Below are 15,902 nucleotides of genomic sequence, written 5' to 3' on the forward strand. Positions count from 1 at the left end.
TAGATAGAATTTTTTTTTTTCCAGTGGGTAAGCTTTAAGGCTTTTTGGTTAGTGAGTAGCATTTTTGTTTTTACTTTTACATAATTTCTTTGGTCTTAAGTTAACTCCTCCCAAATTTCAATGCCGAAGTGTGGATTTGTGGACATACTTCTTCCTACATATTCAGATGTTCAGTGTAACGTGTCCACACCTTTCTCCGTGGAAGGTATCACAGACTGTACCACTGGATGTGACTTTAGGAGGTGAGTCGTTTTCAGCCCCTTGCCTTCAGATGTGTTGAAGGGGCACTGGTCTTAGGAGTGAAAGATCTCAGCTTGTGTCCGCAGCCCCGCCCTGTAGGAAAGGCTGTTATATTCATTTTGTGAATGAGGCAGCAGTGGTCCAGAGATAAGCCAAATGAGTGCAGAAGGGAACAGCATCCAGGTGAGAGCAGTGTACTTTATGTGACTCTGCTGGTTCCCATAAGGTTAAGTTCTGCGCACTGTACAGTTCGGGTAGAAAACCCAATAAGCTGTTTGCCACAACAGAATAGTAATCAGTCTGTCTTTTCTTTACCCTGTATTCTTCTGAACCAGCTGGGTGTGGGAACGTGTCCTTGATGTGCTTTAGATGGAGATACGCACATTATTGTCTACCCGATAGGACAGTCTCACAGATGCTGTACTTGATTAAGGACATCAAACCATCTTGTAGATGCAACATACCCAAATTTATTTTCCTTGGTTACATTCCTTTGGAAGTAATTTCTTTCTCAATTTTGGAAGTTGGGAAGGAATTTAGGTTTCTAAGATTTTTGCAGATATTAGACCTTAAGTGTCAGCCATACTTTCTTTTCTTTCCTCTTTGTCTTTTCTCTGTTACCATATTTAAATCTGTGTGTGTGTGGGGGGGGAGGCTTTTCCTTAAGCTTGATGAGTCCTTACACTTTATTATTATTTTTTTATTGGAGTATAGTTGCTTTACAGTATTGTTAGTTTATACTATACAGCAAAGCGAATCAGCTATATGTATACATATATCCCCTCTGTTTGGGATTTCCTTCTCATTTAGGTCACCACAGAGCATTGAGTAGAGTTCCCTGTGCTATACAGTAGGTTCTCATTAGTTATCCATTTTATACGTAGTGTCAATATCATATATATGTCAATCCCAGTCTCCCAATTCATCCCACCCCCCCCTTTCCCCCTTGGTATCCATACGTTTGTTCTCTATGTCTGTGTCTCTATTTCTGCTTTGGAAAAAGACAGTCTATACCAATTTTTTCAGATTCCACATATATGTGTTAATATACGATATTTGTTTTTCTCTTTCTGACTTACTTCACTCTATATGACAGTCTCTAGGTCCATCCATGTCTCTACAAATAGTCCTTGCACTTTAGACTTGTAAACAAGTTTTCTTTTTCATCATAAAGTTCAGTGCTTGCTTGTGCTCCAAGAGTTAGGTATAGTCTCAATGTCCAAATTTTGTATAACTGATTTTCTGCCGTAAATGTCAAAAATAGTTTGTAATTACAAGCTAATTAGTGGTTTTAGGCAGTTAATGTAAGTATTTTAACAGAGGTGGATAAGAGACTTTCATAGTAACTGATAGAAAAGTAGGCTAAAACATTCTGTTGTGGAACTTCCAACTGTGTAAATATGCATTTAGCTATTTGTGATTTCTAACAGTAAATTGACATTTTAAATGTTAAGGGATTATTTTGATTTAGCTATTAAAATATATTTTGTATATAATACACACAAACCCATACACACCTACACACATGTTCCATTGATTGAAAGACACAATGCATTTATTGGACTAAAATGTGCCATGGACTCTTGGTGCTTTGATGGTGTGAAGTGAAAAAAAAAAAAAACTTGGTAGGTCCTAGGCAGCCCTCACAGCCTGCTTGTTTTCCTCTGTGCCTTAGTTTGCCCTTTGATGGGGTAGAATGACCTAAGAGTGTCTCAGACCACACATGATGTCCTTCAGGAGCCTGACCTGAGCCTCTCACGGTCATTCGGTGTCAACACCTACACTGTGCAAATGTTTTACCTAGAAGTAATGCAAATGCAAACCGTGAGACGTAGAAGTTTGTTTTGGAAATATGCATTTTTGTCATGACTTTGACAAACATGTTTTGGGTGCCTGCTGTATACCAGGTGCTGGGCTCGGTGTGGGTAACATGAAGAAGGGACAGTCAGTGTTTTCAAGGAGATTCCAGTCCAGGCAGTAGTTTGTAACCAGAGATTGTGTTAAGAGTCACCTGTGAAGTTAGGCAGCCTTACTCACAGGTTCTGGTGCCACCTTCCAGTGATTCTGGTTCAGTTGAACTGTGGTGAGGCTTGGGCATCTGTGCTTCTACAACAAAATCACCTGACGAAAAAAAAAATTCTTCTGTAAGAACCACCGGAAGAGACAGATAAAGAATAAAGAATTATGAGAAGTTAACATATTGTAGGCTCAGGATACAATAAGTGAACCCAAGAGTGACATAATTTTTTAAATTATGAAACACATATCTATAGAAAATTCATAAAACATACATGTACAGCCCAGTGAGTTATTATGAAGTGAACACCTTTGTGACTATTATCAAGAAATAGAGTATTGGGAATTCCCTGGCTGTTTCGTGGTTAGGACTTGGCGCTTTAACTGCCAGGGCCCGGGCTCAATCCCTGGTCAGGGAACTAAGATCCCACAGGCCACATGGCATGCCCCCCACCCCAAAAAAAAAGAAAGAAAGAGAGTATTGCCAGCATCCGAAAAGCTCTCCCTGTGTCCCTTCCTAGTTACAACCCTTCCCAAGTTACGGTAGCCTGACTCTTGCTTTTCTTTATATTTTTACCACTGATGAAGGCATCCCTAATCAGTATAGTTTTACTATTGTCAGTTTTGAACTTAAAGATATTAAATCCTACTGCATTCTATTCTTTTATTATCTTTTGATCACCGTTATTTGTAAAATTCATCCAAGTTGTTGTTTATAGCTGGCTTGTTCATTTCCATTACTGCACAGTAGTAGTACATTATATGAATATACCACAATCTGTGTGTCTGTTCTATTGCTGATGGATATGTGGATTGATTATCATCTTCGGCTACTGAGCCCATTCTATGAGTGTGTGTGTGTGTGTGTGTGTGTATACGTACTCTGGTGCCCATATACAGCAGTTTCTCCAGGGTATTTTTCTGGGGTGGAAACATATGATGTATATGTTGTCAACTTATCTATCACTAGATAATGCCCACCTGTTTTTCCTAAGTGATTGAACCAATTTAAAGTACATGGAAGTTCCAGCAATATATCAAAGTTCCTGTTGCTTTACCTCCTTAGCTGGGGTGATTAATCTTGACTGGTCAGTAAAAAAAAAAAAAAAGAGGTAAGGAGAGAGGAGGAGGAAGGGTATTTCAAGCATATAAGAAGGAGTGAGAATAAGAGGGTGTCAGTATAGGAGGCCCTGAGGAAAGGATGCTTAAGGTGGAACAGTTTAGCCAGAAGTGGGGTGTGGGTGGGACATGTTCAAAGCATGGAAGAACATGGCCAGAAGCTGTTTTAGCGTAAGGCACTTTGCCAAAGAAGCCGGTCTGTCTAGGCAGTTTTAGCTGTGGTTATGATATCTGGTAGTTATACCAAGATCGTGATAAACTACTTTCTTCCAGACATTTCTTTCTTAAGGAAAAAAAAATTCAAAAAAATTTTTGGTATATATATCAGAATGTGGTGGAAAATGTATGCAGGATGAATTTATTCCAATTTTATATTAAACATATAAGTTTTTAGTACTTGAGTATATGTAAATATATATTTTATATGCATATATATTTTTAAAGTTTTATAAGTAATGGAATACTTTGAAAATGTTTCATGTATTATATATTAGCCGTGCGCCATATGTAGCCTAAATCTTAATCCTCTATCTTAAAAATAAAATTATTGTTCAAATAATGTCTTTTGATTCTGTACTGTCTTCCTAATGAATTCTTTGTGCTATCTGAAGCGTGTCTATAAGTTTAGGAAGAAACTTATATCTTCTAAATTAAAAAACAAAATGTTTTCCTAATTTTTTATATCTTATGTGGCTTGGACCTAAATCTAGTTGACAAGTACTTAAGATGTGGATTTGCTTCTTTTAATAAAGTGCTTATTTAGAAAAAAAAAAAAAAACAATAAGAGGGTGTGACGAATTTGGAAGGAAAGTGCAAGTATACTGGTGCGACACTAACTTAGGAGCCTGTGGGAAAGTGGCGAGAGGTGAGATGGAAGTATGTGATACGCTGGGGAGTTTGGTCTTTATTCTAAAGGCAGCGACGCAGGCAAAAGACATCAGATTTACATTTTTAAAAACTTGCCGTGACAGCTCTGTGGAGGATGAGGGGGCCTCATTAACTACTCTAATCTGGGGAGAAAAGAGAGGGAGCAGGGTTGAAGGGGATGGGTTCCAGAGATGCTTAGACCAAGTCAACAGTTTTGCTAAATCTGTTGAATATGGGGCAAAAAGAAGAGAGACAGGAGTTTTGGGTTTTGCCTGGGTGACTGTGTAGGTGGTGATTTCATTAAGTTGGGGAATTCTAGAAGAGAAGTGTTTGAGGTCGGGTGGCAATCATGGGGAGTGAAGTTAGTTTTAGACTTGTGGCATGTGAGACAGCTGTAGTTGATCTCGTAGAGATGCTCTTTAAGTGGTTTGAACTCAAGAAAGGACTGGGCTGGAGATGTCTCAGAGGCCGGGTGGTGATTGAAGCCGTGGGATGCGGCTGCCCACAGAGAGTCTAAGGAGGATGAGGTGGATGCAGGGGAGAAGGGGGTCCTGAAAAGCAGACCGAGAAGGGGCTACCAAAGGAGTAAGAGGTAAGCCAAAAAAAATTAGATCCTGGAAGCTGGGGAGGAAAAGGATCTGCAGGACGAGAATCGTGACTGGTGTCCAGTGCCCTCAGAAGACGCCAAGTGAAATGACAAGAAGTGCTTGGCATTTGGCAGTTAGGAGAGAAGTGCTTGGGATCAGGGTGTTTCAGCCCGGGGAGCATAGGGAGCAAAGGTGATGCTGCAGTCGCTTAAGAGCAGATTGTGGGTGAGGAAGTGGGAGAAACCAGATGAGGAGCTGGGCAGTGAATGGAAGCCAAAGCACATTCGGTGGAGTGGGGCGAGGAATGAAGGGTAAGATGTGTGTGTGCTACAGTGGGAGATACTATATAAAGTCCTGTGTAGTTAAAGGGAGGAGAGAAGGAGAATGTGCCTGAAACCTCAGCATGAGGAGCAGGAAGGACCCAAATGTTGCGAGAGACTTAACATTGAACAGGAGGAGGGTACCCTTGTCACTGAAAAGGGAGAAGAGGTGGGAAAATTGGCACAGACTGAAATACATCTGTAGGGATGACGGTTTTCAGAGAACAAGAAATTGGAGAGTTCCTAGCTTTTAATAGCATCTTGCCTCTTAAATAGGAGGCAGTTCATTTGGTTGAGTAAGGATGAAAGTTAATGGTTAACAGGTACCCAGGTTGTATTACACAACTGTTGACAATTGGTTTGTCAACCTGCTAAATATGAAGTAATGCAGAGTGTCTCTGAACAGATGTCAGTGGTAGGAAGCCATAGGCATGCCACTGGAGAGAGTCAAAGGAGGTGGAAAGACTTTCTATTCCGCACTGTGCTTGAAAACAGTAAAGGTGTATAACCACTTCCTGCTTCTATCCATCCTCTTTCTATACAGAAAACAGATCCTCTTTTTTTTAAAAAAAAAAGTTCATTGAAGTATAGTTGACTAACAATATTAGTTTCAGGCATATAACATAGTGATTTGATATTTTTATAGATTGCACACCATACAGAGTTATTATAAAATATTGGCTGTATTCCCTTTGTTGTACCTTACATTCCTGTGACTTATTTATTTTCTAACTAGTAGTTTGTAACTCTTAATCCTCTTCACCTATTTTGCCCCTCTCCCGACTCCTCTCCCCTCTGGTAACCACTGGTTTGTTCTCTGTAACACAAATCCTCTTCTACGTAGTATTCATGTGATCATAATTTACAAAATGATTTCCCACCAATGCCTTATGGTCAAAGAACTGCTTTTAGAGAAACAGAGAGGGAGAATATGAATATGTCTGAATGTGTGTGTATGTATCTCAGTTCTCTTCAGCTAAATACCACCAAGAGCGTACCTGGAGGTGAACAAGTTGAGTTTGCTACTCATTGCAGTAAGGAAGAATGGACATTATAGGATACCTCAGGGCAGCTCAGTAAGAGCTGCGAGAGCTGTCATAGAAATTGGGCTTTGATTCCAAGGAAGCAGGGACTCATTCTGTATTGGGTGTTGTCAGAGGAAGGACAATTCTGTGATTGAATATCTCATTAAATCCTATTTATAGTGAGAGCAGACTAGATTGAGGAAAAAGCTATAGTTGGTAACGAAGTGGCAATCGCTCATTGAGTGACCTTTTTTTTGTGTCACTTTATCATAGTCCCAGAATGGCTTCATTCGATATAGATATTCTGTGAGATGATATCCCACAGAAGACCACAGGTCAGATCAGGTTTTAGTAATATTGAGGTCTAGCTGTGAATGTTAGATCAATTCTGGACCTCAGGGACTGCTTTATTTTTCATATATCCATGTATGATATTTATATATATATATAGACATAACACATTTATATCTTTAAGTTTAATTTTAAAATGAGATGTTTATCCTTTCCTTGTTTTGGTGAGTGCAGTTTTAATATGTACTGGTATTTTATCCATGAATCAAGGTTCATTACTTTAGGATATACTTTTTCAGCTGTATCAGTAACATAAAATGCACTATCATTTGGAAAACTTGTTCTCTCTCTGGGGAATGAGTAGAAAACAGAAGATTCTTGCATGGATCCAGGTGAGAAGTGGGTGGTGATGAGGGCAGAGGGGAGGGGCATTTTTAGAAATATTTAGAAGGGAGAGTGGACAGAACTTGATGTCAGAATGCAGTGTGTAGGGAAGCCAGAAGGGTGAGGGATGATGCCTAGGTTTCTAGCTGAGGAGTCTGAGTAGGAAGTGATGTTCCTCAACAGGATGGATGGAATGGAGAAGTGACAGGTTGGCGGGGGGTGGGTAACAAATCTTAAACAAGAATCCCTACAGTAGGGCTTCCCTGGTGGCGCAGTGGTTGAGAATCTGCCTGCCAATGCAGGAGACACGGGTTTGAGCCCTGGTCTGGGAAGATCCCACATGCTTCGGAGCAACTAGGCCCGTGAGCCACAATTACTGAGCCTGCACATCTGGAGCCTGTGCTCTGCAACAAGAGAGGCCACGATAGTGAGAGGCCCGCGCACCGCGATGAAGAGTGGCCCCCGCTTGCCACAACTACAGAAAGCCCTTGCACAGAAACGAAGACCCAACACAGCTGTAAATAAAAAAAAAAAAAAAAAAAATCCCTACAGTAGCATGACTCTGGTTGGGGGAAGACTGATTGCTTCTAATCAATCTTGTAGGTGCCTAGTGTCTAACAAAGAATAAGAATTTATTGTTTGATTAACAGCAAGAGCTATAACTGCCTAAGGAACCAAAATCTTAAATGCTTTTGTCTGTATATTCTCTCCCTGTAGGCAAATCTATATATTAAGAATGGGGCCATTAAACTGCATGTGTGAAAAAATAATGAGTTCTTTTTGAGTTAGAAGATACCTTGGAGAAAATCTTAGAGTGTAATCCTTTTATCTTGCATGCCAGAAAGTTGAGACTAAAAAGAAGTGGGTGACTTCTGAGTTTCCTGAGAGAAAACTTGTGATTTTTCAACATAAAGTTTTGGAACTTAAAATTAATGAATATTGAATCAATTGACCAATTGACAAATACTATAGTTTTTATGTTTTACTTAGTGAAAATTAAGCAGAAGTCTACATGAATAAAGAACACATCATTTTAACTACTAAATATCCTTCCTCATTTAAGTAGACGATGAAAAGGTTGTCTATTTAAACTATTTTAAATTCATATTCTTCCATTAAGGAAAAAATGCTTGCGGTATGTTTCTTTGAGCTGTCAAAACTCTTCCTTCATTTTTGCAGTGCTTCATTAATTGAGTAAATGATCATATAACTAAATATGTGAATTTAGTCAGCTATGTGAATTTTGTAGTAACTTCCTTGATTAGGGCTGAAATATATAATTGGAAAGAGGAGGAAGACAGTTTTATTTCTTTATGAGAATGTATTATTTTGTGATACAGTTATTTCTTCCAGAATGAGACATTAAAAATTAAATTAGTTAATGGACTTTTGGAAGTAGAGAGTACCTTAGAATTCACCTGGTTCAACAACTTCCCTTTACAGATACTGATGTTGGGAAGCAAAGTGTAGGGACTTCCCTGGTGGTCCAGTGGTGAGGACACTGTGCTTTCACTGTTGAGGGCGCGGGTTCTATCCCTGGTTGGGAAACTAAGATCCCGTAAGCTGCGCTATCCAGGGTGACATTTGACCAGAATAAAACCCAGATCTCTAGTTTCTTCATCCAGTGCATTTCACTCTAATGTATGCTATTCTCTCAAAACCAACCTAGATGCTATTGAAAAGAAAGGGGTGTGGGTAGAATGCCAAACCTGTTAAGTTGAGGATTCACTTAATGGGATTCTAGCGTGTTTGCTTCATACAAAATGCTCCTGTGGTGGGGATAACCACGTTGATAAAACTGATTTTTGCTTTTTAGGTGAGAGTTACGTGTGTGCGTCGAATGAACCGTTTCGTAAAGTTGATTACACCAAAAACATTAATCCAAACTGGTCTGTGAACATCAAGGGTGGGACCACCCGCGCCTTGGCTGCTCCCTCCTCAGTGAAGAGTGAAGTGAAGGAAAGTAAAGATTTCATCAAACCCAAATTAGTGACTGTGATTCGAAGTGGAGTGAAGCCTAGAAAAGCTGTGCGGATCCTTCTGAATAAGAAGACTGCTCATTCCTTCGAACAGGTCTTAACAGATATCACTGAAGCCATTAAACTGGACTCAGGAGTGGTGAAGAGGCTCTGCACGCTGGACGGGAAGCAGGTAGGATGTTTCCAGCCCCACGCTCTCTGTCTTACTTTTAAACTCTCCCAGTACCACGGTGGTTACATAGTTAATATGAATTTCATAGTTCCCTGGAAGTTATTCTAGCAGTCCTACTTGTGAGGGGCCTGTGTGTGTTGGCCTTTATCATGAAAAATGTAAGTGGCTTACCTGTCTCTTTACCCAAATTATCTCAAAAATAAATGTAGAGAAATCTATCATATACTTCTTATGGCTATTGGAAGGGAAATGTAAACTTCTTTTTTTTTTTTAATTGAAGTATAGTTGATTTGCAATGTTGTGTTAATTACTGCTGTGCAACAGAGTGATTCAGTTATACATATATATACTTTTTAAAATATTCTTTTCCATTATGGTTTATCATAGGATTTTTTTAAATTATTATTTATTTTATTTATTTATGGCTGTGTTGGGTCTCTGTTTCTGTGCGAGGGCTTTCTCTAGTTGCGGCAAGCAGGGACCGCTCTTCATCACGGTGCGCGGGCCTCCCACTACCGCGGCCTCTCTTGTTGCGGAGCACAGGCTCAGTAATTGTGGCTCACGGGCCTAGTTGCTCCGCGGCATGTGGGATCTTCCCAGACCAGGGCTCGAACCCGTGTCCCCTGCACTGGCAGGCAGACTCTCAACCACTGCGCCACCAGGGAAGCCCGATAGGATATTGAATATAGTTCTCTGTGCTATACAGTAGGACCTTGTTGTTTATCCATTCTATATATAAAAGCTTACATCTGCTAACCCCATATTCACACTCCATCCCTCCCCCAACCTTCTCCCCCTTGGCAGCCACAGTCTGTTCTCTACGTCCATGATTCTGTTTCTGTTTCAGAGATAGGTTCATTGTGTCATATTTTAGGTTTCACATATAAGTGATATCATATGGTATTTGTCTTTCTCTTTCTGACTTCACTTAGTATGATAATCTCTAGTTGCATCCATGTTGCTGCAAATGGCATTATTTTGTTCTTTTTTTATGGCTGAGTAGTATTCCATTGTATATATATACCACATCTTCTTTATCCATTCATCTGTCAATGGACATTTAGGTTGTTTCCATGTCTTGGCTATTATGAATAGTGCTGCTATGAACACAGGGGTGCATGTATCTTTTTGAATTACAGTTTTGTCCGGGTATATGCCCGGGAGTGCGATTGCTGGATCATATGGTAATTCTATTTTTAGTTTTCTGAGGAACCTCCGTATTGTTTTCCACAGTGGTTGCACCAGAAGGGAAATGTAAACTTCTGAGGAAAGACTGTATGTTGAAGAGGCTTCCTACATTAAATGGGATATTCTCTAGTTAAGAATAAGAACATCTGTTGACCAGTAGAGTCAATATGGGTTTCGGTAAATCACAGAAGTAAAAATAAAAGATATTTAATGCTTTCAGAAAAGCCTTTCCTCCCTACTTATGTATAATATAGAAAATGCATTTCAAAGAATGTTCTTTTATAGGAATGTCCATTTGAGTTTCATAGGAAACAATAGAGGTAATTAAGCAGCATTTCTGAAAAATGTACACAAATTACACAGGAAGATGCAAGCCAAATTATGGTAACAGTATACCAGGGAATCTAATAGACTAAAAAAAATTGAACAAATTGCAGGAATGCATGAATAGCAGTTATACAAATATTGAGTTTCATAACAATCAGATTATCATTCCTAAAAAGAAACATGAGGCTTCTAAAATGTATTTTTTCAACTTAATTTCAATAAAGTTAAGTTGTTTAGATGTACATTGTATTAAACATTATACTTTGTATTAAACATTATAGTTTCCAGCATTCAATTTGTTTCTTCATTCCATTTTGTTTCTTCCCTCTAACATAATTTATTTTGAAGTGTTTGGCTTGTGTAGTGCTGAGAATGAACAATATAAAACACTGGAGTGGTGTCTTCTGGAAAAGCATAATTAGTTTCTAATTTTCTAAGACCAGATCTAGTTACTGGGTTGTTTTCATAAACACAAACAAAATTTTAAAAAATACGTTCTGAGAATTCCAGTAGATTATAGTGAGTTTACAATGACTTTTCTAATTAATTAAATTAATAGTTAGAAGGCATAATGTTTCATAGCGGCCTGCCCCAAGATAGGTTCATAGTATGAATGGAAATAGACACTTTACAAATTGAGTTAACAGCACATCACAACACAAAGCACCTTAAGATTCATCCTGCAAATAAGTGAAAAAAAAATTAGACCACAAGACAGAAAGGAGATTTGGTAAATCAAATAGCTGATTCTTGGTGGACACAGTGAAGACAGGAAATGGGGAAGACAAATATTTAAGATACCTGATGAAAGGAAAAATGAAAATCAAAGCTGAAGCAAATTAGAAAACATAAATGGCATATAAACAGGAAATTCAATAAAGATTTTAAAAACTGAAACAGATTTGGAAATCTACAAATAAATGTTGTTCAGGAAAAATGTAAGTAAAATATAGACGTTGAACAGCTAATTGAAATAGAAATCACTGAACTTTTAATAGGTATTCAAAAAAATTATCTTTGAAAAGGCTCCAGACTAGAAATATTTATATGTAAAATTGTTAACTAAAGCACAAGCAACCCAAATCACCAACATATTAAAGAATAATACTGTTATACGTAGACTTATGACAGAAATTAAAGGATGGCTTACTATTAAGAAACCTGTTTATACATGAGATCTAGAGGAAAAAGCATGATAGTATACACAGTCCCCCAAAAATGTCACAAAGGCATTTGACAAAATACAAAATCTATATTCAGTTAAAGATTTAGTAATAAAAATGGGAGGTGAATTCTGTAATACAATAAAAAAAGAAAAATTCCTATCTGAAACAAAAAGTCCACGTATTGGTAAACAAATGAGTTACAGGAAGCATTTCTATGACAGTCAGGTACAAGATAAGGACGCCTGATAGCACCTAGTACTCAACATTCTTCTATACATTCTTCCTGATTTTTATTTATAGTTTAATTGCAATTTCCATAAGAATGTAAATGAGATTGTTTTGGAGTGAGGGGAGCGATACCTGACAAAGTGATTTTAAAAGTTAATCTGGAAAAATAAGCAGGAAAATTTTGGAAATAATGATTAATGGGCTCTCATGCTACCACATATTAAATCAGCATCCTCATAACCATACCAAAAAGAAATTCCAGGTGTTTTAAAAATATAGGTGTCAAAATGAGACACAAGAACAAAAGGAAAATATGTCAATAGTTATGTTGAAATGGGAAAGGATTTTCTAAGTAGTAAAGAAGTGGAAAAATCAGAGGGAAAAGTTGATTGGTTGGACATAAAAATTAAACATTTCTAAATGTCCATGCACCCCAGTGTTCATTACAGCACTATTTACAATAGCCAGGTCATGGAAGCAACCTAAATGTCCATCAACAGACAAATGGATAAAGAAGATGTGGTACATATATACAATGGAATATTACTCAGCCATAAAAAGGAACAAAATTGGGTCATTTGTAGAGATGTGGATGGACTTAGAGACTGTCATACAGAGTGAAGTAAGTCAGAAAGAGAGAAACAGATATCATGTATTAACGCATATATATGGAATCTAGAAAAATAGTACAGATGAGCTGGTTTGCAAGGCAGAAATAGAGACACAGATGTAGAGAACAAAAGTATGGACACCAAGGGGGGAAAGCGGGGGCAGGGGTGGTGGTGGGATGAATTGGGAGATTGGGATTGACATATATACACTAATAGGTATAAAATAGATAACTAATAAGAACCTGCTGTATAAAAATAAAAGAAAATTCAAAAAATAAAAAAAAGAGAAAAAAAATTTTAAAAAAGACTTAAAGAAAAATTCTAGATGTCAAGCAAGGGTTATATGCGTTTATATTGAGTCATACTAGTTTAATATGAAAAAAACCCACTACAATGGAAAAGTGGATAAAGGGCCAAACAGACAGTTTGAGAAGATAGGATTATAAATCGTAAGCATAAAAAAAGTTCAGTCTCACTAATAAAAATGTGAATGAAGGCAATAAGATATTCATATTTAAAATTGACAGGTTATTTTAAAACAGAAAATGTCTGTTATTTTTTAATGTGCAGTGAATTGGCATTCTCAGTGATGGAAGTGCAAATTTCATAATCTCTATGGAAAGCAATTTATTATGTACAACTCAAAAATATTTTTACTATTTGAACTAGTAAATTAACTTCTAGGAATTTATCCTAAATAATCGAAGATGCAAACATAATTATGCATAAAAATGTTCATCCCATCAATAAGAGCAAAAGATTGGAAACAATTTAAAATCTCTAAAGTAAAAAACAGTTAAATGATTTCACCATAGAATTTATATGTAGTGGGCATTGAAAATTGTGTTGGGGGAATAATTAAAGACACGGGAAAATGTTAAGTGGAAAAAGCAAGAAAAAAACTCTGTAGTATGTTTTCAATCTATGTTAAGAAAGAAGAGTGAGGAATAATTTTTTTAATGAATTCAGAAGGAAAAAAGATTATAGTTGCCGTCAGAAATCCAGTATTTGCTGTTCTGATTTCCACTACTTCTTTCTCACGTCTGCTTAGAAGCAGAAACTCAAGCACTGAGAAAGAAAACAAGACTGATTTCAATCAGATGGAAGAAATTAAAACATTGAGTTAATCGTTGAAATTTTGGCACGTGGTTATAAAATGTTAGTATCACTTTTGTCACTTTTTATGTCTTATAAAAATTAAAATATTATTTCCCACATGCAAAGAAAAGAGATATTTTTAAACTTCGAAATAAAATGTTTATTTGGAAAAATTAGAGATTTCATTTTGATAGACACAGCTTTGGATATTATATTTTCAGATTGCCAGGTATCCTTAAAAGCTGTAGTTTTCTAGGCACTGATTCAACATTTGTACTATAAGTGGACTTATATTTAAACTTCAAGTCTGTCTTTTGGTTGGTTTATGTTATAAGTATAAAGAGAGATGAAATCTTGCTTTGAAATAGCCTAAGAGATTTTTCTTGTTCTTAAGATTAATGCAAACCTTTAAATGGACAGTGTTCATTTTGAATTTTTTCCATAAAATGATTTTTTAAAAATTATCTGCTCTCTGAAAATTCTCAAGAACAGCTTTGCTTAGGTGAAGAGAAAGGAACTAAGATGTGTTAATGAGTTGTCCCTGTACAAAATTTTAGACTGTCTGCCTTGACTTTAATGTTCTTTTTCCTGGTTACTTCCTACTCAGATTTGTTGTTTTCATTTTAATTAGTCTGATCTTTGACACAGGATAGCGATTAAACAATTTATAGGCAATTCATCGTGAACAGTCAATGAGCCCATTCTGATACTTGTGCTAGAGTTTCAAGGGGCCCTGCTTATCTTTTATGGGCTTGAAAACTTTCTTGATTGAAGAAGCAATGGGGTGTCATGTGCCAGTTAGCATTCATGTTGTGAAAACGATGTCCCTGAAATCTTTTCTTCCCTCACAATGGATGATCACATCTTCCTAGTAGTATTGTCTCCATTTACAAGGTCTGACTTAGTTAGTACAACTAATTAATGTATTTTCTGTCTTTTTATGAAATCACTTCAAATAAAATCACATTTTAGGATTTTATCCATGTTAACTCTTGGGTTTTCTTTAGTGTCAAGACATGGTTCTCAGCTGGGCACACTTTTACCCCTAGGGAACATTTGGTAATGTTTGGAGTCATTCTTTGATTGTCTTGACTGGAGGTGGGGATTCTACTGGCATCTAGTGGGTAGAGGCCAGGGAAACTGCCCACCATCCTGCAGTGCACAGGACAGCCACAGCATAATTCCCTGGGTCCAAAATGTCAGTAATGCTGAGACTCAGAAATCTTGGTGTAAAGTAAGTGAAATGATTCAAAGGGAAATGATACTTATTAAAATAGTAACTTTGTTATCAGCTAGGCCACATGATATAAATTCTGTTTATCTCAGACCTTAGAGACGTTCTCATAACCTTTCTGTCCACTTTTTATGTAATTGAGGCAGGTGTGTTAGAATGTCATGGTTTGTACTCTTTCTTGTCCAGGATTTCAAACTATTTGTCTTCGTTGTGTGAGGCTGACATACAGTTGGGTAGTATAGCTTCACAGGGGATTAAATAAAGATGTCCCAAATCATTTCACCTGTATTTAAAGAGAAGCCTAAGAAATCAGGATTTAGTCTCGTGAAGTTTTAAGTATTTAATACTTAAAAGTGATAGCATGATTATCAATTTTTAAAAAACATACAACCTAGGTATTTATAGATGGGGTGACTAGAAAAAAGCATTCGTAAATAGAAGTCATCACTATTCCCCTAAATAGTTTTCTTTGAACTAGCAATTAATTTAGATTAAATGCTTGACTTTTGTTTTTCTTCTTAAAAACAAAATCTTCTTGAACTTTTAAGTTAAATTGTGTAGAAAAACAAGGTTTACTTTTTAAATTTTTTGAAAAACAGAGTGACTTTCTCAGAATAAACTGCAGCAGGGTGGTAGTTATTTAAAAAAAAAAAATCTTTATTCTGTTAAGGAACTGAAAGATCCAAATATAGCTTTAGTCCACATGTGTAAAAAATTCTAGCTTTTAGCTTTCCCAGAAACAGCAGAGTTTTAACATAAAAGAAACATACTTCGTGGAATTTTGGAACAAGTTGATTCTTGTCATGGGCAGAGACAAAACAGACTCAAAAATTGCTAGCAGTTGATGCTTTGGGGGTAAAATACTTCCAGACTTTGGGACCGCTGCCAGCCTCAGGATGCCCACATGCCGTGGGTCCTTCTTGGGGAACATGGTAACCCCTTGGAGTGCATTCATCTTATCAGCCGTATTAGAGTTTATGAAGGTTTCCATCCTCACATTTTTAAAAGTTTATTTCACAGGTACTATACTATTAATAATATTTTATATCT

General features: G+C 37.1%; 1 protein-coding gene across 1 annotated transcript in view; it reads left to right on the plus strand.

The window, feature by feature from the left end:
- The window catches only part of DCLK2 (doublecortin like kinase 2), a 151,172-nt gene that overhangs the window by 9,764 nt on the left and 125,506 nt on the right, over positions 1 to 15,902 (plus strand). Inside the window, 1 exon segment of the mRNA XM_036852031.1 lies at positions 8,666 to 9,000. Coding sequence (XP_036707926.1) covers positions 8,666 to 9,000 — 335 coding nt within the window.

This window comes from Balaenoptera musculus, chromosome 5 (genome assembly GCF_009873245.2).
Source record: "Balaenoptera musculus isolate JJ_BM4_2016_0621 chromosome 5, mBalMus1.pri.v3, whole genome shotgun sequence".
Classification (NCBI taxonomy): Eukaryota; Metazoa; Chordata; class Mammalia; order Artiodactyla; family Balaenopteridae; genus Balaenoptera; species Balaenoptera musculus.